Here is a 26,123-nt window from a genome sequence, read left to right on the forward strand (position 1 = left end):
AGGGGCCCGTAACCTGATCCCCGCCATACAGGGCTTCAGCCTTAGGTAGTGGGCCTTGGACTTCAGCTTTGGCCCCAGCAAGTCTAAGCCAGTCCTGACTCTGCCATTAAAATGGGCTCCTGACCCACAGGGTGAGAACCACTGGCCTAAGGCATTTAGGTTTCCTATTCTGAAGCAAAAAGTCCCAAAGCAGGCATGGAAGCTTGGCTCTTACCACCCCTGCATATGGGAAAGGAAATTGTTCACAGAGGTGGGTTTTCTTCTCCTGCTAGCGCGTTCCTCCCTGGCTACTGCAGCCCATCACCTCCCACCATGGAAAAAACTAGGCAGCGTGAAACGGCAGCCACCTCCCAGGTAGCAAAACGCCCCCTGCAGCATGACGACAGGTTGCAGAGTGGTAGCCGTCAGAGCTCAGGGGCTGTCAGTGAGTTGCCAAACAGCTGTAGCTACAGGACGGCTGCACGCGCACACCAGCCCCTGCCCCGCGTGCCAGAACAGGCGTCGTGGCGCTGCCCGCGCGCACCGGGGCGGAGTTTGACGCTCCGCGAGCGCAGCGTGCCCGCCGCACGCCACCCTGGCCATTGCCACCCGCAGCGGGCCCTGCCGGGTCACGTGGTCAGCGCCCGCGCCAGGGCCCGGCCGCGGCGGTGCCGGCAGATGGGCGGGTTCCCTTCTCCTTGCCCCGCCCCCACGCGTCCCCCGCCGTCGCCTAGGAGACGAGTCCCACCCCGGCCGGGCTGGAGGAGCTCACGGCGGGGGCGCTGCTGGCGGTTCGAGGTCGGGATGCGCCGCGCGCCAGAGGGGGGCGGCCCCGGCACCGGCGGCCAGGAGCGCAGCAGTGAGTGCGGGGTGGGGGCAGGGGGCGGGAGGAGGAGGAGGAAGGGGGAGACGATGGGGGAAGGGCTGGGGGGACATGGGGTTGGGAGGGTTGATGGGGGGGGCTAGAGGAGGGGCTGATGGGCGGGGGGGGGGTAGCAGGGATGGGCATGTCACCTCCAGATTGACTTGTTTTTTTGTCCCGGGGGGAGGTGGGTTGTGGGGCAAGCCAGAGGAGGAATTATTCTCCCCCCCCCAAAAAAAAATACACGTGTCTCTGACTGTGCCCCCCTCCCCATGGTGCAGTTTGACTTTCGTGCTTTAAAAGAGAGGCGCTGCCTTTTGCTCACTTCCTGACGCAACCTTGAATCTCTCTCGTGTGGCTGTTTGGCTGAAGGGAGAGCCCATCACATGTCCGAACAAGGCTTTAAATGCCTCGTCTGAAACAGGCACAGCCTCCCCAAAGGCAGAGACTGTGAACACTCGTCCTGAAGTTAGTCTTACAATGAAGGCTGCTCCTTGCAGATGAATGAGAGACTTAAGAGTTCTGTTCGCTCTCTTGGCCAGCAGTCAGCTAATAAAGCTGCAGCAGTGTCCCAGTGTCGCAGCCAGCTCCTGTAAAAGTAAACAATAAAGAAGTCAATGCAAGGATAATTCCCCCGCCTCCCGCCCCCTCCCTCAGGCTGCAGTCCTTCCTACCAGGCAAAACTTCTTCCATTGCCAGCTGTTAAGGTCAGTGGGAATTTGGTTTGAGTAATGACTGTAGACTCTAAAAGGCATGATGATAACTTCTGCAAACCATCCTTGTATTGTTTATCAAGGGGCCTGATTCTCCACTTTCTTACTCTACTTTATCCCAGTAGAATTACTCCTGGTTTAGAGTATGTGAGAGGAGAATAGGGGCCATGTTCTAATTCTGTTCCAATAAAGATACAACACACCGGTAGCCCAGTCTGGCTCCCATTGGCTCCCGTAAGAGTAAGCCCAAGCCCTGATAATGTTATGATATGTATTAATGAGGACAGTCTGATTTTCATCTGTGAGATCTATTAATGAGGACAGTCTGATTTTCATCTGTGAGATCTAAGATAAAACTTCTCAGGAAATCTTGATTTTTCACATCTTGAATAAATGAGAGTTGTGGCCTCTTTTTCAAGACAAGCGTGAGCTTAATTCTAAAGGGGAAAATGTGTATTATCCTGACAGTCAACAATAAAAAATGAAACAATGTACCAAACCTTTTCAAAAAGTAAATTAATCTCCTTATGATACATATATAAACAAATATTTACTATGGGCCAGAGTGTGAATCCTTTACGTATGTCGGTAAGGAGTTACTCTCATGAGTACTCCAATAGATGATTAAGGCTGTCAGAATTGCGCCCTAAATGCTCTATGTGTTCCCTTATGAGATTGAACAGTTTGAATAAGGGGTTCATAATCTGGCTCAAGAAATGTATGGACACATCTTAGAACTTGGTTACTATCTGTTTTAATCATATTGTATACTAACTACTCAGATGTCTTTAAGGGACATAGTCTGTTTTTTAAAATTTGTTTTATTTTTGTTTTTAAAAGTATTGCTACTATTTTATTAATAAAGCATTTTTAACAGAACAGGATCATTTAGGGCCTAGTCCTGCCAGCCTTACTCATCTTGGGTAGTGACTTGCTCCATGAATAGTCCCATTGATTTCAATAAATCAGTGTAAATAGGGTTGGCAAAATTGGGGTCTAAGTGTTTTATTTAGCTGCATGGAGGCTCCTTAGTGGATTGCATTTTCTAGTTTGTTTGCAATTTACTATGTTTTAGGGTTTGGGTAGCTTGTCCCTTTTTGCATGCAACTGTTGAATCTGTTCCGTGGAAATGCATTATAAATGTGCTTCAGGGACTTTGGTGATTTGCTGTTTTCCCACTGTATATTTTAAAATTATAAATAGACATTTTAAAATTAATGATGACATTACTGACTGTTACTACTGCTTAAATAACATAATAAGATGGTAATGGTACAAATGTGAAAATGTACTTTCAAAATTGCTCAGATTCTGCCAGCGTAGACAAACTACTAGGGTCTTCCAAGCTATTGCACTTTGTCCTCCATTTGTCCTCTGTTTTAATCCTTCCTTAATCTTATGTGAAGAGATTATTGGCAGTGTGTCACTATGAATAAGAAACAATCTGTTGTTTACAGTAGGCTTTCTTCTTTCAGCTAAGTACTCACAGGTGATGCTCCTGAATGTAGTGGCATATTTATTTCACAGAGCTGTGTAAGATTCAGGACATGAGGTTGTGCAGAAGAATGTGTAGGCCTTATTCTGTTCAGCTAACAGCAAAGCTCCTATTGACTTCAGAAGGGTCAGGACAGAAACCTTTGTTGCTACCAAGGGCCTGATGCTGCATTTCTTATAGTCCTCAATCTCTTGTTTTGGCTCCATAGGGGAGGCAGGATCGGGCTCTAAACTTGCAAAGATAGACGTTTCCACAGGGGAAAGAATTAATTCTGCTAGGTGAGCATGTATAGCATTTATTTTTGTTTAGTACACTTCTGACTTAGTAACAATAATTTAAAATGTTGGAGGTCAATTTAAGTAATAAATAGGGATTACTTGGGAAGTGGTCAGGGGAGAAGTGTGAACAAAGAGCAGGATTTAGAGATAGGTCTAGGTTTCCAAGTTTGGATCTAGATCAGGCTGCAAATTTCCCTAGAATTCAGGGTCCTCTTGTTTTCATTCAGTCTATTCTCGAGCTAGTGACCCATCATGAAGTTCAGATACACATATAAAGTTTCTGCATTTTCAGACCTGGGGTTACGGTTCAAATTTATTGTTAGTAGGGAGATTATATATAAACCCACTTCCTTTGGGTATGGTATACAGAGGTGTCAACATACAGTGTTAATATCAGTATAGTTGTATGAGAATGATTGTCCACTTAGTGTGATAGGCTAATGAAGGAACTCGTAAAGGGGAATCACCAACTTGAAAACTAATCAACTAAAGGGAATTAAAAGTATTTTCAAATATTAAACCAGTCTCTGGATTCCCCTGCCAATATTCATGGGAGTTTTTTATTATTAGAGCTGTGTGAATAACTGATCTTTTTGGTTCACTGGCAGTTCTGAATAAAATTGAAAACATTATATATATAAAAAAAATACACACACAAAACTGGCTTATCAGGATCATTTAACAGTATATAGACGTGTGTATGTGATTTTTCAAAGCTGACTAAGTGACTTGGACACCAAATCCTATTAAAATTAATCTCATTCTATATTTGTTATATATGCATATTAATATATATTTTATATAGTTTCTGATGCTTTACATGCTGTCTTTTAAAGTGCAAATAACCATGCTTTCAGAGGGCTTTCTAAAATAAATCTTTGTATTTTTAATAGCTATTTTTAAAGAATAAATAAAACTAAGCAATAAGCCGAGTCTACCATGAGTAGGCCCATTGAAGATAATATGTGTAAGGGTTTGCAGGATTGGGGCCTAAAATAGCAAACTTTAGATGGCATTATAAGGCAGCAGGTTGAAGATTGGAGTCTAATTTTTTTTGCCTATGTAAAATTTCCACAATAATTTACTTCCAGATCTGCTGGGTAGTGTTGCTGTGCTCTATTAAACAATTACTTCATTTCACCATAGAGGTGGCTGCATTTCAATGAGGGGCAAAATGATTACTTTGTACTCTTTGTGGCCAAACTGGTGGAGGGTCAGTGCACAGGGAATAAGCAGAGTGGGTCATCTGCTACTGGCATCATGACAGCCAGTGCACGATTCCTCACTGATGCCAGAGGCACCACTGAATGGTGGGACAAGGTGCTGCTTTTGTAAGGAGGCTGTTTCAAGCAAGCGCATCCTGCAGACAGGAGTATGTGCTAGCCAGCTGCAGGGTTGGACATGTCTCCTAAACAGCAGAATACACCTACATTGGGATGTCATGTTCATGCTGGATTGTTAGCTCCTGGTGCTCTCAGTGTTATGGGGAGAATTCTCACATTTTACAGGAAAAGCCACATGGATGTAGCAAGTTGCTTGATGCTTGTAGAACATATTCAGTTTAGATCTGTATCTTTATTCCATATGGCAAAAAAACCCTGGCCATTCTGACATGTTCCATTATACAGCGAAAACATTAATATAAGATTCTTTATTCATGTTAGATATGAGTATTCTATTGTATTTTTCCTAGAATACATTAATGTTAAAATTCACCTTTTTCACCCCCCCCCTTTTTTGTTTGTTTGTTTGTTAAGGATGTATGTAAAAATGGCTGCATTATTCCCTTCTTTGTTACTTTATTTCTGGATCTCAAAGTGGCTATAATCCTGAGGAAGAAGACCAAATATCTTAATAAATTATGACAAACAGTCCACTCATATAACATCATCATTCTGGAAAAACAAAAATTTGTCTTAAAAATTGAGTGTAGAAGTCCTCTAATAAAAGGAGACATTTAAAGTTTTCAAGGCTTTCAGCAATCCAGGTCTTACAAAATGAACCGTTACACAACCATGAAACAACTTGGTGACGGCACCTATGGCAGTGTACTCATGGGAAAGAGCAATGAGTCAGGCGAGCTTGTGGCTATCAAAAGGTATGTGATATTGAGTAAACGTACTCTTAAATAGTTAAGATTGTAACTCTCTTATACTATGCTATTTATGTACAAAAAAATTAAGACAATTTTTCAAGTAAACTAAGATCTTAAAAAACAAAGATTGTGTGTTCTTTTAGATGTCTGATTTGATGACCTTGGACCACATTCTCAACTGGTGTAAAACACTGTGGTTCCATGAAAGTCAATTGAGTTACACCAGCCAAGGATATGGCCCCTGAACAAAACCAGAATGTGTTTTAAAAATCAATCATTGGTGTTTTTTCTCCTGAAGTAACTTTAGAAGAAAGTAATAAGTTTGATCTTTCACCCAATAAAAGTCAAAGGGCAGAATCTGGCCTACAGTTGATAATTTAGGAAAAGCTGCTGGATCAGTGGTTATATTTGTTACAGTTATACCCTAATGCTCTGAATATCCTAGTAACTAATTTTTTGCCTATGTTGCATGTCAGAAATTTAAAGGTGACTGCAATATGCTTTTTGGTACTCTGTGAGATACTTTAAAGTGCTCACCAAATTCTTCTCATGTTTACATATTGAATTCCCATGATAGCTATGTTCCTCTGGGAAAAACTGAACTGTTTGCTTCAAGAGTGGGACTTGCGAGAGGTGTGGGTGAAAGAACTTTCTTGAGAACTGACCTGTGACTGTGGAATAACCACAAGCCTCCAGATTCAAATGGAAACTATGCTTCTTACACATGGTCTTCCAACAATAAATATGTTAACTACTATAAAAACAGATATATTCCCTCTTAACTGGCAGATGGAGAGAAAGAAACAAAGATCCTTATGCATGCTTTAGCATTTGTAAGTAAGTTACTGTAATGATGAGCAATGTATAAGTACCTAGTTAAGTAAGTAAATAAGTAAGGTGACAGTTTGGTTTTAAATCTCTTCTTAAAACCATTAGCTCCTGGGCACTCCTAAATCCTTAAATTCTTATGATGAGGTTCAGGCCCTATCCATTTTGTTTTGTGCAGAAGGGCATAAAATAGGTCTACAAAAACAAACTTATTGTGACCAAGACATGATCCCATATAGAGCTTTTGGGGCAAATTATTCCTGTCAGGGGAGAGGAGTTCGGTTTCTAACCTCTAAGACTGAGCAATCTTTGCTAGATGTAGGGCAGTTGGTCCAGGGAGCATATGAGAACAGTTACTGTTCCCACGGACCCTAGGCTCTGCCCCAGTGTGGCTCCTCCATGGGTTTCACCTGCAGAGGAATACCCCAAACCATGTTGTAACACTTTTTTGTGTCCTGATTGACTACTACTTTGCCCATATACACATAAAAAGAAATTACCTTACTCTGGCCCATCGTAGAACGAGAAGTCTCTCTGTTCCTAAGGGTTTAAATTTGTTGTGCAAGAATGAGGTCTGACTCCATTACATTTAATTTTGCTTTCACTACTTGTACTTTAGAAAGGGTAGAACAGATGCATTTCATGTCTCATTAGATGATGTAGTAGATTACTGTAAGCAGTATATTCCTGCCTGTTTGCTTTGCTACACAATCCACTCTAACATAGCTGCTTGTCATCAGGGAATCTAAATAATAAATGTAACTTTAAAGTTTTCTTGGATCTTCTGACAGAGTAAAGATCAACACCAAAGCAATTCTGTTTCTAAAGGAAGAAACCCATTGTGGGCCCATGTGAGCAGGTGTCTTTCCCAACCTGCTTTAATACAGCCCTCATACTGGAGAGTTACAACTCTCTTCCTTCCCTCCCTTGGAATTTGGCTTTGTTTTCAAAGGCTTAGTAACTGTATGCAAGCAAACAATTCTCATTTTGATATGGTTAAATGTAAAGGTATACATCTAGGAACAAAGAATGTAGGCTGTACCAATAGGATGGGAGACTCTCTCCTGGGAAGCAGTGTCTGTGGGGAAAAAAAAATGGGGGTTGTGGTGGATAATCAGCTGAACATGAGTTCCTGGTGTGCTGCTGTGTCCAAAAGAGCTAATGTGATCCTTAGATGCATAAACAGGGGAATTTCAAGTTGGAGTAGGAAGGTTATTTGATCTCTGTATTTGGCACTGGTGCACCTGCTGCTGGAATACAGTGTCCATTTCTGGTGTCTGCCGTTCAAGAAGGTTGTTGATAAATTGGAGTGGGCTCAAAGAAGAGCCATGAAAATGATTAAAGGATTAGAAAACATGACATAGTGATTGCGCTCTTTGAATCAATCTATTTAGCTTAACAAAGAGAAGACTGAGTGACTTGATTAGTCTTTAAGAACCTACAGGGGGAGCAAATATTTAGTAATAGACTCTGCAGTCTAACAAAGGAAGGTATAACACAATCCAATGCTTGGAAGTTGAAGCTAGACAAATTCAGATTGTAAGTAAGGCATACATTTTTAATAGTGAGAGTAATTAACCATTGGATCAGTTTACCTAGGGTTGTGGTGGATTTTCCATCACTGGCAATTTTTAAATCAAGATTGGATGTGTTTCTAAAAGATCTGTCCCAGGAATTATTTTGGGGAAGTTCTATGGCCTGTGTTAAAGGGGGTCAGACTAGATGATTGCAATGATCCCTTCTGGCCTTAGAATCTATGAATAAGTCACTGAGAGTTTGACTTCAGGAAGAGCAAAATAAAGCCTGATGTTTGGATTCTAGCGGGGTTAGTCTGTACATAACTTTCAGCAACCTGAGTTTGTAGTCAGGCTCCCCAGCAGGCTTGTACTGGGCAGCTAGCCCACGCTGAAGTCAGTGTCACCATGTCTGTACACCACTATTGTTATGTATGCTAGCTAGATTGTCACTACCATGGTACAATAGCACTTTCACTTGCAGTGTAAACATACCCAAGTGACCTCCCCTACTTCAAATTCCTAGGCCAATGTCTTATCCTCTGGGTCATGCTGACTCCCACAGGATTAAGGACATAGTTCAGATTACATAGGTGGGGTAAAATGCTTGCTGATATTTATAGAACTCTTGGGGATACCTTGGTCTATGTGGCTAACTACCTTCTAAAAACTGTGTAGTGGTTACATATCATACATTACGTTAAACTGTGGCAAACCTAAAAACAATACAATTCAAATTTAGTAAATATTAATAAAATTATTAAATCAAGTATATTTGAAATATATTGAAAATAGAATTTGATTGTTACGCTGCTGAAAAGTGACACATTCCTGATCTTTCTTGGTTCTAAGAAAATTTTGTTTGTATGTATTGTTCATTTAGAATACACTGTATTTTCTGGATTTTATTTCAGGATGAAAAGAAAGTTCTATTCTTGGGATGAATGTATGAATTTGAGAGAAGTCAAGGTAAAACTGAGAGCATAATGTTTTTTAATGTATACTGAATGTTGTGTCTTTGCCTTCTTGTTTAAATTTATACCTTAGTCCTAAATATAAAACCAGATTATTAAGGAGCGAGAGGGAAAGTTTAATCTCCTACCTGACATTTTGTTTTTGAAGTTTTTACATCCAACAGTGTAACATATTATTTTAAATTAAATAGTATATGAAGCAGTGTAGTAAACTGATTAATGGTGGAGCTGAAAAATTCTGTATCTTGTGATTTGTGATATTTATATGATATGGAAGGATCTTCAATGTGCTGTTTTCATCCAAGTCCTATTAATTTATCTTGCATGCATGGGTTGTAGTCATGATTTTGATATCAACTTTAAAATATCCATTTACTGTAAGTTTTCTGTTGATTGGCCTTGTCTTTTTTACATGCAAATTATGGATAACTGAGTGCCTGGTTGAAAAATATTGGATTTATGCATCCAAATACAGTAGTTTCACTTGCACAAACTGGATACTCTAAAAATTTGCCCCTGAAGCTTTATTCTTTCATAAACGTAACACTGTTGTAGAGGAATGCAAATAGGTATTCAGAAGAAGTACAGAAAAATAGACAAGATACACTGCATTTGTCCAAGAACTATTTCTAATGTAGAATTAACAAAACTTTAGGCATTGCTCTATTTTAGCTCTGTTGAATAACCAAAATTACTGTCATAATTTTAACACACATGTTGCTGTATTGCAGTCTCTTAAGAAACTGAATCATGCCAATGTGATAAAACTGAAAGAAGTTATCAGAGAAAATGACCACCTTTATTTTGTGTTTGAGTATATGAAGGAAAATCTCTATCAGTTAATGAAGGACAGGTATGTTTCATTTGTAAAATGTTCAGTGGAATCTGGTGTTTGCACTTTTTTTAATGAGTTCTATTGATATCTTGAGCAATGTGTTAAAATTTCTGTTTTAAGATTCATTCCATACTTAGTAGATTCAAATTAATAAAAGCTTGATTGTACATTCTGTCCTTAATGTCAGCCCCACTGAGGTCAACGGAAGTTATGCCTATGTATCTGAGAACAAATTATGAATTGTTCAGCTTCCAGTATAGTGGGAATAATGCAACCAGATAAGAATTCTGAGATAATCAAATGCCTTGGGTGTATAGTAGCCATGCAGGAATTTGTGAAAGCAATTTTCTTAAGCCCTTTAATGTATGAATCTCAGTGGTGGGCAACCTGTGGCCCATGGGCCACAAGCAGCCCATCAGGATAATCCACTGGCAAGCTGCGAGACAGTTTGTTTACACTGACCGTCCGCAGGCACGGCTGCTCGCTCTTCCTGGCCAAGGGGAGCTGCAGGAAGCAGTGTGGGCCACAGGGACGTGCTGGCTGCCGCTTCCTGCAGCTCCCATTGGCTGGGAACGACGAACTGCGGTCACTGGGAGCTGCAGGTAGCCAGGCCTGCAGACAGTCAATGTAAACAAACTGTCTCGCGGCCCGCCAGCGGATTACCCTGATGGACCGCAGGTTGCCCACCACTAGACTAATATTTCACCAACTGCCTATATTTGGTTTGGTTTGCGGAGGGTGGGGTGGGGAAGCGGTGGGGAATGGTTGTGTGTACATAGGAGAGAAAGAGAGAGAAGACCAACATATTTATATACAGACGTGGAACTTGATCTTTCCGTCCTTAGGCAGACACAATACCCTTTGCAATCAGAGAGAGTTTTACTTGAATATGGAACTACATATTAAGCCCTAGATTGTTCATATAAAAATTTTGCTTTGTTCTTTCACCCTTGAGGTTCAGTTGCTTTATAATATATTGTATAAATGCTGAAAATGTTATTCATTACAGGAAAAAAAATCTATATAAAAATTGCTTGAAATAGTTAAATATTTTATGTAAATTTGTTTCTTTGCAGAAACAAGTTGTTCCCTGAGTCAGTCATCAGAAACATTATGTATCAGATATTACAAGGGCTAGCTTTTATCCATAAGCACGGTAGGTTTCTTTGCAGACTTTAACTGTGCAGCCCTCTTTTGAGAAAGAGGATAATGCAAGTTTGATTAAGGCTGGGGTTACAGGCTAAACAGATCAAGTTATCATATTATAGAAAGTATGTGGCTGCCATATGTAGTCTCAAAAATGTGCTATCTTAAGAAAGCCATCTGGATTTTTAAATTATATTTGGTTCTTCTGTAATCGGAGGCTCTCTTTTCTGAAAGCACCAATAATTATTATTTAGAGACTGTTTAATACGTTTCAGCCCTAGATCAAAGATGATTTTGATTCTGAAGAAGGTTGCATGCTGTATTATACAGTGTATTTCTTATTTTTCTCAAGAGGGTATGTTTGGGGACAATTGTGACTTTGCAGTTTCATCTGTCTTTTAAGATATCAAAATAAATTAATGCAATATCTACAAAAATGTTGAAATAATTTGTTCACTAAAATACAAAATGAACATGTCTATTGCATGAAATCTAGCAGGTATGAGCAGCCACAGCTCACTGAAGAAGTTGTGGGTGCACTGCATCTTTCAGAACTTACACAAATTTAGCAAAATATTCCACTTAATTTATTCTGGTGTGCAAAGCATCTTTTAAACTGCATTCTGATATACTAGTAACAAGTCCCTTTATATTAAAAAAGTATCATCCTACTCTCCTGTTCATGTTATCTTTTATACTTTTTTTCCTCCCCTCATCACTTTCTCTGCAATATGTCAGAGAAAATAAGATGTTCACTGATGATAAAATAAAGAACATGTATTCTAAGTTATCTCTGGCTTAGCTTTTCTACACAGACATAGTAAGACTCTTGGATACAGTACTCACTAAAAAGAACTTCTCCTATGCTTACTAATGTTGTAAGTGATCTATAAAGTATTGTTTTCGTGTCTTTTTGATTTATGACCATAGATTATTCTCTGGTCATCAACAAACTTTCTATTTATACGCATAAAATAGATGAGTGAGTCACATGTAGAGAACTTGTGAAAAGTCTCATTTCTATAAAATGTTAGTGTTATTCTAATCTTAGATATATTGGCATAGAAAGATGATGAAATTTACAAAATCACCTTTTGCCTTCATAATTAGAGCTGAATCCTTGTGATTTTTAGATTTTCAGTTCATAGTTAGTATGCATTATGCCTCTGGTATTTCGGGCAGTGACAAAGCTCCTCCACTCCGATCTGTTTCTGGCAAGTCTTTCAGTGGTTCCCCAGCTGTGTCCCAGGTTTTTCAGCTCAGCTTCTACAGCTCTTCACCACAATGTTTTCGGGCGGCCTTGTTTTCACTTGCCTTCAGGTATCCATCTTAGTGCTATTCTGGTGATGGAGTCAGTTTCCATCCGAAGCACATGGCCAGTCCATCTCCAGCGCCTCCTGATAATGATGGTACTCATATCTTCTTGGCTGCACGTAGAAAACCAATAAATTCAGTAAATACTGAATTGCAGTATTGCTTAGTGGGGTCAATAGATACTTTCTACAAATCTAACCACATATTTGAATTAAACAGCAAGGCTGATTAGACTGTGTAGAGGAAGAAACCATGTTATAGACAGCCTAATTTTAAAACACGGATACCTAAATAAAACTTGCAAATCCTGTATTTCGATGCTCAAATTAGAATTTAGGTGCATGAAACAGACATTTATATGTGTAACTGCTGATATGAACATCTAAAATCAGAATTTGGATGTCCTGTTAAAATCCAATGTTTGCAAGGTGGTCCCAGAGTGATAAATAAAACTAACTCCTACAAGAAATGTTAGCTGAATAATATTGTCAGAGACTCTTGTTTATTTTTGTGTGTGTGTGTGTGTGTGTATGTGTATATATATATAAAAAAGAGGAAGAAACAAAAAGTGCTCTGTTTCTAAAACTGGTTTGTTGTTTAAAATTATTAAACAAAACAAACTACCATTGCATTGATAGCCAAACCATCACAGTTCAAAATGAAACAGCCATTTCCTGAAAGTTGCTGCGTGTTTTCTTTAGAGTTTTAAAACCAGATAGTTTGTGCTTATTAATTTACCAATAAATCAAATTAAATGATGGGAAAACTGTTTCCTTCCTTTATAATATAACATATGTTGAAAGAGTGTGAATGAAAGAAAAGCTTATGGTCTCCAGAGAATCCCAAAGTGAACTTGGTATGGCTAAATCAAAGCTGGCTGATGAACAAGTGATGGCATAATTTGTCTTTTTCTGTATATACTCTCAGGTTTTTTCCATCGGGATATGAAGCCTGAAAACCTTCTCTGTATGGGCCCAGAACTTGTGAAAATAGCTGATTTTGGATTGGCTAGAGAATTAAGATCTCAGCCACCATACACCGATTATGTTTCTACCAGATGGTAAGTGATTTATGCAGTAAACATATGACCTTAACTTACCCTTGCTTTGTACCTCCACTTCTGAATTTGGCCCATGATTTCTTCTAGGTATCGTGCACCTGAAGTTTTGTTGAGATCTTCTATTTATAGCTCTCCTATTGATATATGGGCTGTTGGTAGCATAATGGCTGAACTGTACACGCTGAGACCTCTTTTCCCAGGGACAAGCGAAGTAGATGAAATCTTCAAAATTTGCCAAGTATTAGGGACTCCAAAGAAGGTAAGTCCGATTGTAGATTTATAGTAGTATACGCTAATGAGAATAAAATGAATAAATTGTTTGAAGTGCTTTCTTGCCTTTAATGGGTGCATATAAACTATTGACGATATACTAATTGCTTGTGCAAACACCTGATGCTTTCTAAATTGTACTTATTTGTTCTTATTGACATATAGAATAATACTCCTGTTTTGTGTATTAACACCCTTTATATGATGTGTGATTTTTTATGTCCACTTACTCTACATCATGATGAAAGCCAGATAAATGAAAAATTGTTTTTTTTAAAAAAGAGGTTGCACATGTGGCTTTAAGGATATTTGCATTAAAATATTTTTTTCATTGTAACATTGCCAAATTATTATGGTGTCTTAATTAGAGAATTGTGCCTTTAAAGTGAGGAAACAATGGAACACAAACTCATAAGATAGAGGGCTCCTGTTTTCATGTAAAATATTGTTAGCAATGGCATAAAGGGAGGAAAAATGTAGACAATCTGTAAGTGTTAGAATTACTTTCAATTATTTTAGGCACCATATGCTATTTAAGGGCCAAGTTTTGATAAATGTAGGCTGAGTAGTGCTTACAAAAATGTGCACTTGTACTTGCATTTGCACACACACAGAGAAACTGCTTGCACAAGTAGCTATCTGAGCAGGCAAATATTCGAGTATGCAAACATATTTATTTTCTGCAGGTACAAATCAGGTTTTGTTCTTTTTAAAACAAAAATCATAAATGCTTGATTCTGCAATGAGTTACAAAAGTACTACATGTGTTGTTATTTGTAGTACACTCTAAATGTGTGTGCCACTTTACATAACACATAGAAAGACAGTCTCCACTCCAAGGAGCATACTGTTCAATTTGGATACAACTAACCATAGCACAACAGCTCAAATGGAAGGAGGTGTGGAGATGCAACAGTGAGGAGACTTCATGAAAGAAGGTTTGAAGGAGGAGGTAAATGATGTTTGATGCATGGGAAATGAGAGTAGGGGATGGCATGAAAGAAGGTGACAGGAGCAAACAGTAGTATGAAAGGAAGGTACATGGGAGTGAGAGGATATGTAAGATTAATAGACAGAAGAGAGATGTAAGCAGGGGTGGAAGGTAAAAATGAGAAGCCTGAACTTAATGCTGAAAATGAGAGGAAGCTGGTGAAGGGATATTGGGGCAAGATGGTTGCAGTGGCAGCGGCAGCAGAAGAAGACAACTTTACCTGCAGAATTTTTAATAGACTGAAGAGATGCAGGTATGGCAAGGCATTATGGATTATCTCCACAAGATTAGTGACTCCATCTTAGATTAGTGGATTAGTTAGATTAGACTCCAGATTAGTGACTTGGTCTGTGCACCTCCCTTCTTAGCATGCAGATTGTAGAATTCTGTTTTAATTTGATCCAAAACGATGTAGTGTGTTAACTCTCTGACGTCTTGTTTTCACTTTTTAATAGAGTGACTGGCCAGAAGGGTACCAGCTTGCGTCTGCCATGAATTTCCGCTTCCCACAATGTATCCCTATGCACCTCAAAACTCTCATTCCAAATGCCAGCAGTGAAGCAATACAGCTTATGACTGATATGCTGAACTGGGATCCAAAGAAGCGACCTACAGCAAGTCAGGTAAGACTGCCTAAGTGATGGATTCATTATAAGGCTAATAATTTATATAGTGCTTTACATTAAAATTTTACACATGCTAGCCAAATGATCATCATAGCACTGTAAGAAAGTAAAAATCAGCCTCCTATTTTGTACATGTGGGCGGAAATAAGACCGGAGAGAAGCCCAAATGTTCAAAGTTGCGTGGTTCAAATAATATCAAACTTTGAGTTATGTTCTCTCTGTAATTTGGTCTTGTTGATGCTGTCAGCACAGGTCCATATCAGAGCCTCAGTCTCTGTCATACCTTACTTGAATAAATTCAGTCAGCAAGTGAAACAATGTGAACTAATCAATGTGGTCTAATGGACAGAACACTGACCTGGGATTCAGAGGACCTGGGTTGTTTTCCTGGTATCTGACCTGCTGTGTGACCTTGAGCAAATTACTTCTCTCTGCTTCATTTTCTCCATTAATAAAAGGGATAGTGATAAAACCTTCCTTTGTGAAGTAGTGTGAGATCTGTGGGTGAAAAGTGCTATATAAGAGCTGAATATCTTTGTGTAGATGTGAGGTGAACCTTACTAAGCAATCAGGGACAAATTTTATGGGGACTTCAACAATGGTATATCACATCTTTTTCCATAAGAGTTAATAAAAACCCAAAATATGTGTACTGCCAAGTACCAAAGGTGTCTAAATAAGATACCTTTTTGTGTGTATCCAAAGTTAATGTAAGTACACTTATAGGATGTAAAAGAGGATTATAGCAGGGAATATAACCGAAAAAGGGAATATTGCAGGACAAGATGAAAATCCAACTAGTCACATGTGGATATAATGCAGGTGACTCAAATGTGACTAAGCTGGTGGTACAAAATAAATCAACCACCTCTCTCCACTTTACAAAAAGAACTAGTATTACAAGACTCACCTCTAGCACTGTAGGCATCATACAGAGAATGCCACACAGCCCTTCTGTAAAAAGGAACAACTGGCCTAAATTGCATTGTCAAGGAGTCAGCTGTGCAGTGCATAAAGGAGACTTTAGTGTGGGCTCATATAAACAGGTGTCAAGGAGTTGGTGTGCAATAGTCCATATGCTATTGTGATGTAGTGCTAAATGTTAGTGTTGGAGCCCTGTAGAAATGTACCCATCACACAGGCATTCTTTCTCCTTCTCTGTTTTCTTCACCCACCCCTACTGTTCATGTGTCCTTCCTCCTGCAGGGCAGAGCCAAGGCAGTTCATTCTGTCTCCATCCATTTGAAGCATGATGCATCACAATGCTCTGTCCTTCCAATAGGAAGCCCTCCTCTGCAGCAGTGGGTGGGTGTGTTTTGCAAATTCCTCCTTGAACTGCAGGGAGTGGCCTAGCTTTCCCGTCACCTCAGAGTTCTGGAACGTGGCTGACTCCACCTCCTCATCTAACTCTGACTGGTCTGCTGCTGTCCTGGCGCCCAGGCTGCTGCTCCCCACCACTGAGCCAGAACCACCCTGGAGGGGTAAAGGGCAGTGTGGGGAACAGGGCTGATGGGATGAGGGTGGAGTTGAGGGATTATTGGGGCATCATTATTAGAGTGAACGTGCCATTTCTTCTGAGTTTCTCTGCTGCTGGGGAGCCTGTTCCCCAGAGCTTCTCTTTCTCGTCAAATATATTCTGGACTTAGTAATAACATTTTAGATATACACAGTGCTTCTCATCCTGGGTGATCTCAAAGTATTTTACTAGTTGTATATATATTGCCCTGTTGAAATACAGCCTTCTCTGGGGTGGAAGGCAGCAAGCTGGTGCCCAGAGCAATGTAAAAAGGAAAAAAGTAGGAGAGGGGGTGTGACATACCAGAGTACAATACAGATTAATGAGCAGCTGTATGACCCCTGCCCTGCAATGTTAGGTGCCTTACAGTGCCTTGCTGAAGTAGCTCCCACCTGGGCTGCTCACAAACAGCCTTGCAGCATGCAAGCCACACTGTGAGTGTCTGTGTGTAACTGCAGCCTGCAAGCCACACTTGGGTTACGTTCTGGCTCTCACCAGCCTTGGTTATACTGCTGGGAGACCCCAATACACCACCAGTCTTAGATTTTTCTCCCAGAAATTTATGTCTTGTACTGTACAGCCCTCTTCAGGACAGTAAAAAATATATCATCTTATTTATTTGAGAATAATATGCTCACAACTTGTCACTCCAAACAGAGTTACCCAGACACTTCAATTTAAACACACTGGGTTAGATAAAACAATAAAACAAGTTTGTACTCAATAAAGAGAGAGCTTTTAAGTGAGTACTAGTACTAAGGTATAAAAGTCAGAAATGGTTACAAGAAAAGTAAAGAGAAAATATTTATTAATACCTAACATAACAGACTATATCAGATTCAAGCAAAGTTTCTTACCACATGCTTTCAGCAGTCTTACTGACCAAACCCTGTAGGTCAGGACCCTTCCCTCAGAGTCCAGTGAATTCTTCCTTTATCTCTTCAGGTGCCATGAATGCAATGGACAGGGAGATAGAGAGGGGTGCCTTGGGATGTTTGTCCCTCCTTTTTATAGTTTCAGTCCCTCTCTTGAAAAAATGTTTCCAGCTGGAAACTTCATCAGATGCATGGAATGGTTTCAGTGGGTTTTAGCCCACAAAAGCTTATGCCCAAATAAATTTGTTAGTCTCTAAGGTGTCACAAGGACTCCTCATTGTTTTTATTTAAATGTTTGTGTAATTGTGCAGAACTTGTTTTCCTTAAATGTTGTAGTTAACAGTAGAAAATTAAGTTTGGTTCTATGTAGTGTAGTGCCAGAAGCTGCTTGATGGGGTGGGTTTTGTTTACATTACAACTTTTTTGCTAAAAATCCATGGTGGTACTTAGAATGTTCATTGCATATCTGCAAAGTGCTGCAGGTCTCATTTTGTATGATTTTGTATTTTAGTGCTTGTGATCAAGCGGTCTTGTATGCGGGTCAGTGTGACATCAGGTCAGATAAGACAATCAGTTTATAACTCTCAAAAGGTGGGGGGTGGGGAACCCCCACTCTTCTGCCAATGCAAATATTTGACATTGACTTTACCCTAAAAAATATGCAAAGTTGACAACAGGTATTTGATCAACTTTGACTTCCAAAAATTCAGGGATCTAATCATATGAAAATCAGGCAGCAATGCAGACTACTGCCATTTAGTTTTTAAATTAATCTGATGGCTAGTACAGTACTGAATTGAATACCCTTTGTTTCAATAGTTTGAAATAAATTTGTTACACTTCTAAAATGGTTGTTTCTGCTATATTTTAATTAGATCTTTAGTCCTCTGTTTTAGACAGTTTCACTTCAGAATATTAAATGAAGTGATGCTCATATCTGTTAACCGAGCAAGCTTAAACCCATGTGGACATGATGTATAGCCCTAAAGACTTGAATTGTAATTGACTATGGATGTACAGTGTGCTCAGAGCTTGTTTTGGATTCTGAGTTTCCCCTGTACCACTCAGTGACATTACAAGTATCAAACAGTAGGGGACAAATTCACTCTTAGTTCTATTTTATGGACTTACCTGGGGCTGAGATCATCAAAAATGATCTTGGTTCTGTGTTTTTCAGTATTACAGGTGGTCTTAAATAAAACCTTAGATCCAGGTGTTTTGGAATCAGGACCCAAATCCAGATCTCCATTTCACAGTTGACCCAAACTGAAATTTTTCACATCTTGTTCATCAGAGTGGATGCCATGGAACAACATTGAGAACTTCCTTTCCTGTAGGACAGGAGGACATTTACATGGCCAGGCTGGTATATTTCCTTCATGCAGTATGTTGTATGCAAACTGCATTGTCTCATGCAAAGTGAGTGATCTAATCACTTGAATTATGTTTACAGAGTCACATCCTAGTGCTGCAAAGGCTAAGAGCCAGATTCTGGCAGCCCTATCCATAAAACTCAATTCAACTCCTACTGAAGTGAATGGAAGTCTTTTCATTGACCTTAATGAAAGTAGATTAAGCACATAATGCATAGTAGTTTACTCTGAGACGTCTCTTTAACTTGAATGAGATGGCTCTGGGAACAAAATATGACTAATTATGAGTAGGGGAGGCAAAATCTGGCCCTAACACACACAATATTTCAGCACATTTTTACAGGTCCCTTAATGCTGATCCTTATTTCAACAACCATCTGTTTCATAACTTTTGGTACATGGCTGCTATGGTATTTAAATTAATTGGAAACACATTTAAACGCAGACTGAGTGAAGGAGTAGGTGGGGGAGAGAAATTTATAAGTGATTTGAACTAGAGCATGCTGGTGGGTTTTGCTTTTTTTACTACCTCAGTAGTTTATTCTTAGGTGTCTTTCTTAGGCAAAATAACTTGGATTTGCCTACATAAGAAAAGGAAGATAGACAAGCTTAAAAAAGTTAAATGTGCACACACAAAATTAAGAAGCCAATGAAACCATTCCAAAGCCACACAATCTGAAAAGAAAAAGCCGCTCCTACTCTTTCAGTGGCTCACTTCAAAACCCACTTTTGCTGAGAAAAACCTGGTTAAAACTTAAATGCTGCCTTTGAAGAGGAGTTGGTTAAAATTAATCCTGCTCTTAGGAACTGCAACTGGGAGGTGTGATTGCTAGCATGGTAGATGGACTTGTGCTAAAAATAGCAGTGTGGATATTGCAGCAGGGGTGGCAGCTTGAGCTAGACACCCAAGTCCAAGCCTGCCTGACCATCTGGGGCTAAGCTTAGGCAGTTAGCCTGAGCCATCGCCCATGCCAGTGTTAACATTGCTATTTTTAGCATGCACAGATCTGTCTTCCAGTGCTGGAAATCACACCTCCCAGTGGCAGTGTAGACCATCCCTAAGGCTCGGACAATGACAAGTGCTGGAGCATAGCTCCCTCCTAGATTTCAGGTGTCAAAACAATGCTTTGGGCTGCTCTGGAAAACTACACCTTTGGACCATATGGTATTGCTGTGCTGTGTACCCAGCAGAGGACATGAGGATGCTAAGGAAAAAAGCAGAATGAACAACCAAGGTCAAGAAAATAGGTGCTGCCATTTACAGATGAACATCATGAGAATGCCATCTCTGGATGTAGGCCACAGTAAGCTATATAAAACAAAGCAAGCAAGCTGGCGATGTGAACATACATAGAGTGAACTGAAAATGCAGGATAAACTTTGCTCATTAGAGCATACCAATTAAAGAATGAACACACACACACGTGTGTGTGTGTGTATGTATGTATGTGTGTGTATATATATATATGTCAAAATAACAGCCATGATGCATATGTGTAAGACACTTACATGAGGCTGTTCCCATATACAGCAATAGATGTAGCCTATCTAACCTAAGTCAGAGGAGAACTTAATTCAGAAATATCCCCCTTGGGGATATTCCTGATTAATGCTGGTAACCTAGGAAACTATGTGAACTGAACATTGCAATAGAGAATCCACATGTGTGCTGGGCTGGAAAGATGGCTCTTAAGGGATGTAGGACATTCCTTCTAAGTTATCTGTAAGCTATCTATCCGTCCATTCATCTTTTTTAGGTATTTCTAGGCTGCTTGTTCGCATAATTTACAAGCACCAGATTCTTATCACATTCTCCTCAAAAACACACCCTGCAATATCTGCCAGTCATATTTTTCAATGCCACCCTGATACCCCCCCACAGTCTTATTTTACCCCTTCCTCGCCACAGAATCAAATATCAAGTGTACACCATTCCATGTGCTTCACTTACACATGTGAGTTCATTTGCATCCATCTTGAACCTCCACTGTGGAATTTGTTAACAAGCTTGAGACCTGCTTACATCTCTGGTGAAGAAGTTATTGCATTTTAATTATAGAAGTGTATTAAATATGTTTTATATTCTTCTTCAGGCTTTGAAATACCCTTATTTTCAAGTTGGCCAAGTTTTAGGACCTCCTCCACAATATTTGGAACAGAAACCTGTTCAGCCAACAGAGCCAAAGCCAAATCTACCCAAAATAGAACTTGTATCAAAACTAGAATCTGTATCGAAGCCAGAATCTCAGTCTTCACCTGATGCACTTGACGAGACTCAGCCACAACTTCCGTCAAAGATTAACCACCAACCTCTCCAGCAAATCCAGCTGCCACAGAATACAACTAACCAACAACTACTCCAACAGCAGCAGCCGCAACCACTTCTTCCAGCAATCCATAAAAACTCATCACCAGTAAGTTATCAGTAAAAGTTAAGAGCATATATATGAAATAATTTGTCCTTGTTAGCTGTGGTACAGTCACTGGATACCCCCCCCTTTTTTTCTAAGGGGGGTCCCATTTTCCATTAAATACTGTCACAGTTCAGGGCAACTGAGCCTGTATTTTCCCTCCGTGGTCCATCCTGGGCCCCCAAGTTTAGGGTCCCAGCTCCCCAGCTGTTGCCTTTCTTGGTGGAGACACGCGCCCCTCTCCCTTCTGACCAGGGTATGTTCAGACTGCACAGTTTCCTTCCTTCAGCACAGATAGGTTGCTCAAGTACACATGCTTGCTTTCTCTTTAGAGACGGTTAACTGGTGTAATTGCTACAGGTATGTAACCGTGCAGCACTTCCTATGCAAGCCTGCTTTATTAAGGTAAAAAGCATTACAGAGAAAATATATTAAAAACAATAAAAGAATCTACACACATGCTAATGAGCTACCAGAATTCATTCTAACTCTAACATGGGCTCTGGCAGGAACAGCCCTTCAAAGGGGTTCCTGTGTGGTCACAAGTTCATTCCAGCCTCTACATAGAACAAGCACCCCACCTTATGAGACCTCCGTAGGATCAGTTCTTCTAACCCTACCCTAAGGATTGGGGAATTCCATGGACCAGGCATCTTGTCCATTTGCTGGATCCGAAAGACCATGAACCAGTTTAAAAGCAGACGGTTTATCCAAAACCCCTTTCTTTGTCTGTTTGATCCCTGGAGAATCCAATTTGAACTTGTATTTGCATATCTCTCTGAGGTAGCTTCAAAGGGTTGATGAGGGAGGAAGTATATCAGCACCTCCCCCCCCTCCCTTCCTTTAGTAGAGAAGGTACATACAACGTGATAACACATTAACAACTGCATTTTTAATGGTGTACCCCAAAGGTGTTATCCCTAATTCAATAATGTTTAATTAATTCAATCTTAATTCCATATGGTTTGTTCAGGATATTACAGGATGTTGTCCATCTGTCACAAGAACATCTAAAAGTGGTTTACCAATGATTAATTGATGTTTTAATAATGGTTAGTTGTTACACTGTCCAGAAGGTAATAGGTTATATATAATGATGACTTATAAGAATATCAGTAGAAGGAATTATAGATGGATGTAACTACAGTTTCTGTAACACTACTCATGTGTGTAACATGATTATCTAGTAATTATTCCTTTTATAAACTATTTATAAAAATACCATTAATATGAAGCATTACCAAAAAAGTTTAAATAACCACTTGGAAAGGGTTAGTGCTCTTCCTGCTTGAAGCAGGAGTTGGACTAGATTATTTAAGAGCACTCTTCCAGTGCTATTATATGTGACATTACTTCTCCATCTGCGGTCTGCCGGCATAATTCTGCTCTGTAATGAGTACCAGCAAAATCCATCAAACTCATGTCTTCCAAACTGTAAATTAGGTCTTGAAATCTTTGTTTTATTTCTAAACACTTTTTAATTCTTTACAGTTCAAGCCAAAGCTGGAGTTTGAGCAAAAAAACTGTTCTCAAGAATATTAAGAAATATCTTACGGAATTAAAAAGATATCTAGTATTTTTTATTTCCTTTTATGATATTCACTGACCTCTAATATGAGAAGTATTTATAAATAGTGGGTTTCCAGAATCATGCCAATGCCCATCAGCTCAACTGCAGATGAATGAAGGAGAGGATGTCTTTAAAACCTGGTTGGGACTTCACAGGAGACCGTATGGCAGAGGGTGCCCGGGAGAGGGCTGGCTGGCCTGGCTCTGCTTCCTCCTGGGCAGGACAATCTACTTTTAGGGTTGTGCCAACTGGCTTTCATTACTCCACCCCCTATTCCTGACAGACTTTCAGCTCCCAGGTTCTTTCTGCAGGCTTGAGCCAGTGGAACCAAAGAAGTGAATTAGGCCCAGCAAATTAGTACTAGTGTATAGTCCCTAAACTGACTGCTTCAGGTAGATTTTGACAACTAGGGCCTGACCCTGCATTGTGTCACACTCAGAATTCCTACTGATACTAATATCTGTTCAGACATTCAGAACCTCTGCAAGATTAGGCCCTGAATTCCATGAGGAGAAAGAAAATTTCTCCAAGCACTTCAGTGCATTCCGGCAGGCAATGAACTAGATGTAAAATATAAGAATAGAGAATATTGAAACTTTTTTCTATTGAAAACAGAAGCAAGCAACCATAGGCCCTCAAAATGGTGCAGTTGGCCTTAAAAATTGCAGGAGAAGATGGGGTCAGACTCTGTTAAAGACTATGGACAGCTGGGATGACTTGGAGGACACAGAATTTGGAATTTCGTATTCCAAGAAGCCCAGCATTTCACAGTTAAAGGAAAAGAAAACAAAAGAGTTTCTGTTTAGGTAAGTCCACAATTACATAAGGCACATAAGACACTTGATTTTTATTGTGTTTATTGTGTTTTAGTTTACCTTCAATTGGTTTTTAGAGTGAGTTTTCATGTATTGCAAGGTTTATTTTTATGCTTGACTAAAATCTAGATACATTAAACTAACTTTATTTTCTTTATCCACTAAGTTAGAGACAAAGTCTGCCACTCTTACTCATGTTCAGTAGTAACTCACTCTTAAAGTAGCCTGTAAAAGGGTGGGCTACCCATCTGCACCCTCTTGGCCATGTCTAGCCCTGCAGGTATGCCTCACCATACTTGAGGCTGACTAGCTATTAACAAAAAGAAAAGGAGTACTTGTGGCACCTTAGAGACTAACAAGTTTATTTGAGCATAAGCTTTTGTGAGCTACAGCTCACTTCATATCTCATGAAAGCTCATGCTCAAATAAATTTGTTAGTCTCTAAGGTGCCACAAGTCCTCCTTTTCTTTTTGCGGATACAGGCTAACACGGCTGCTATTCTGAAACCTAGCTATTAACAAGTGTACTTTGATGGAGGCAATGAGAAACCAAACAGCCTAATTCACATAAGTAAGCCACCCTGTAATGAAGCCCCATAAAGAGAGCACTTAGATTCATAGATATTAAGGTCAGAAGGGACCATTATGATCATCTAGTCTGACCTCCTGCACAATGCAGGCCACAGAATCTCACCCACCCACTCCTGCAATAAACCTCTCACCTATGTCTGAGCTATTGAAGTCCTCAAATCATGGTTTAAAGACTTCAAGGTAGATAGATGCTTTTATACAGTCTCTAGTGGTGGTTTCTAAGACCTGGTTTCCACAGTTTTTGTACCAGTTTATTTTGGTTGGAGGTGCAATTACACTAGTCAGTTTTCAGGAGCAATCTATACTAATCTGAGGCTTTACACTGGTACAACTGAGTCAGACGAGGGGTTGTACCAATGTAACTATTTCAGGATAAAAATCACACCCCTAACCTAAGTAGTTTTCACACAAAAACTGTGCAGAGGCCACCCCAAAAGTTACAACGGATTGTCTAACACGTTTACACTGCATGTCAGTCAGTCCTTCGCAGCTGTTATCCTTCATGAGGGGTAAAAATGGAAGGTCACAAGGCTAGTTGCTTTTGCATGTTATGCATCATATGTTCAGCTCTGGTTTTCCCTCCCTTGCTGCAGAGATTGCTAGGATCCATGGGATGGGGAAGCCATGGTTCTTGGGCAACAGTTTAAAGATTTTGGTCTCAGGTCTTCGTTATTGCCCAATGTCATTATTTCATGTTCTCTGTTGAGGTGGAATGTGGCATATGATATTGCGTGGGGAGAGGTTTTTTTCAATTATTCTTTCACCTAGCGCTGCATTTTTATTTTTATTTTTTTCATTTTCAGGACGATTATGTTCCTTTGCTCTTGTGTGTTATCACACGAAAAAAAATCACATACACAAACACTGCAAATATACTCCTGTTCAATCTATTTTACACCAGCTGATAAATGTTTACTTGTTGTAAACTTATTTTGTGATTAGGAACTGATTTGTGTATCTCAGTTGCCAGTCAGAGATAAACTTTAAGCATTCGGTAGTCACTAGGCATTGGTGCTCTTAGAATAGATCTGGACACACTTTTTTTGCATACAGCCTGAGTTTACTCCCATTGAAGTAAATACAAATTTTCCATTAACTTCACTAGAAATAAAATCAGGACCACAATCATTATTTGGAAAAGATTTGTGGAGTTTGGATGAGAGCACTGTACTTATCAGGCTAGAGTAAATGTCTGTAATTCTGAGTCTAGAGTTATCAGTTAAATTACTAGACATCTTGATTTTCAGCATGTCCGAACCAAAGGCCTTGGGCTGTGTCCAATCAGGAGGGGAAAGCAAAACTGTGATGCGAAATGACTCTGGAATATCAAATACATCCGCAAAACAATACTACCTGAGACAGTCAAGATATCTTCCTGGTAAGGGGAAATCTTTGTCACAGAGAACACAAGTTTTGAAGTGACTATCTGTGATACCTTTTATTTTTGTTCTTTTGATTTGATAATTTCGCCTTTCATTGAGTAGTTTAAATTTTCAGACTTTTGGCTAAATACTATTCCAGTTCTTCGGGGATACAGGCCCCTCAAACACAGCATAGTTGGCATGAGAAGACCAGGCTGGATAGAGAAGGTCTCAGCACCACTTGCATACTGTGGCAGTTCACTCCACAGGTCCATTTAGCGGTAATGTCCAAACCTGCTGACCCTATCAGTAATGGATACTTTTTGTCCATTGCTAAGAGAGGATCATCAGCTAACAACCAGTACAGTTCCTGATATCCAGAACTATAACCCAGTTGACCAATATCAAGGATTTGAGGAGTCAGGGCACTGCCAGAGTTGCCCCAGCACAACCGTGTCAGTGACCTCCCCTAATAATGGCTTCTTAAAGAACTACTGTTATCCTCAAAAACAACAAGGAGTCCTATGGCACCTTAAAGACTAACAGATTTATTTGAGCATAAGCTTTCATGGGTAAAAACCTCACTTCTTCAGATGCATGGAGTGAAAGTTACAGATGCACACATAAATATA

The 26,123-nt window shown here is 39.8% G+C and overlaps 1 protein-coding gene across 6 annotated transcripts in view; it reads left to right on the plus strand.

Moving 5' to 3' along the window:
- Positions 1-602: 602 nt before the first annotated feature.
- Positions 603-26,123, plus strand: part of MAK (male germ cell associated kinase) — a 57,256-nt gene continuing 31,735 nt past the window's right edge. For 3 of the 6 annotated variants that reach the window (XM_073332063.2, XM_073332068.2, XM_073332067.2), the window contains exons 1-11: positions 603-838; positions 5,085-5,425; positions 8,679-8,733; positions 9,470-9,591; positions 10,650-10,729; positions 12,961-13,093; positions 13,181-13,352; positions 14,810-14,977; positions 20,838-21,158; positions 23,341-23,531; positions 25,378-25,508. In XM_073332063.2, coding sequence (XP_073188164.2) covers positions 5,325-5,425; positions 8,679-8,733; positions 9,470-9,591; positions 10,650-10,729; positions 12,961-13,093; positions 13,181-13,352; positions 14,810-14,977; positions 20,838-21,158; positions 23,341-23,531; positions 25,378-25,508 — 1,474 coding nt within the window. In that variant the 5' untranslated portion in view covers positions 603-838; positions 5,085-5,324. Of the gene's footprint in view, positions 839-1,383; positions 1,549-5,084; positions 5,426-8,678; positions 8,734-9,469; positions 9,592-10,649; positions 10,730-12,960; positions 13,094-13,180; positions 13,353-14,809; positions 14,978-20,837; positions 21,159-23,340; positions 23,532-25,377; positions 25,509-26,123 lie in introns of all 6 variants that reach the window. The other 3 variants (XM_073332064.2, XM_073332065.2, XM_073332066.2) reach the window with 3 other exon arrangements.

Source organism: Lepidochelys kempii, chromosome 2 (assembly GCF_965140285.1).
Source record: "Lepidochelys kempii isolate rLepKem1 chromosome 2, rLepKem1.hap1, whole genome shotgun sequence".
Taxonomy (NCBI): Eukaryota; Metazoa; Chordata; order Testudines; family Cheloniidae; genus Lepidochelys; species Lepidochelys kempii.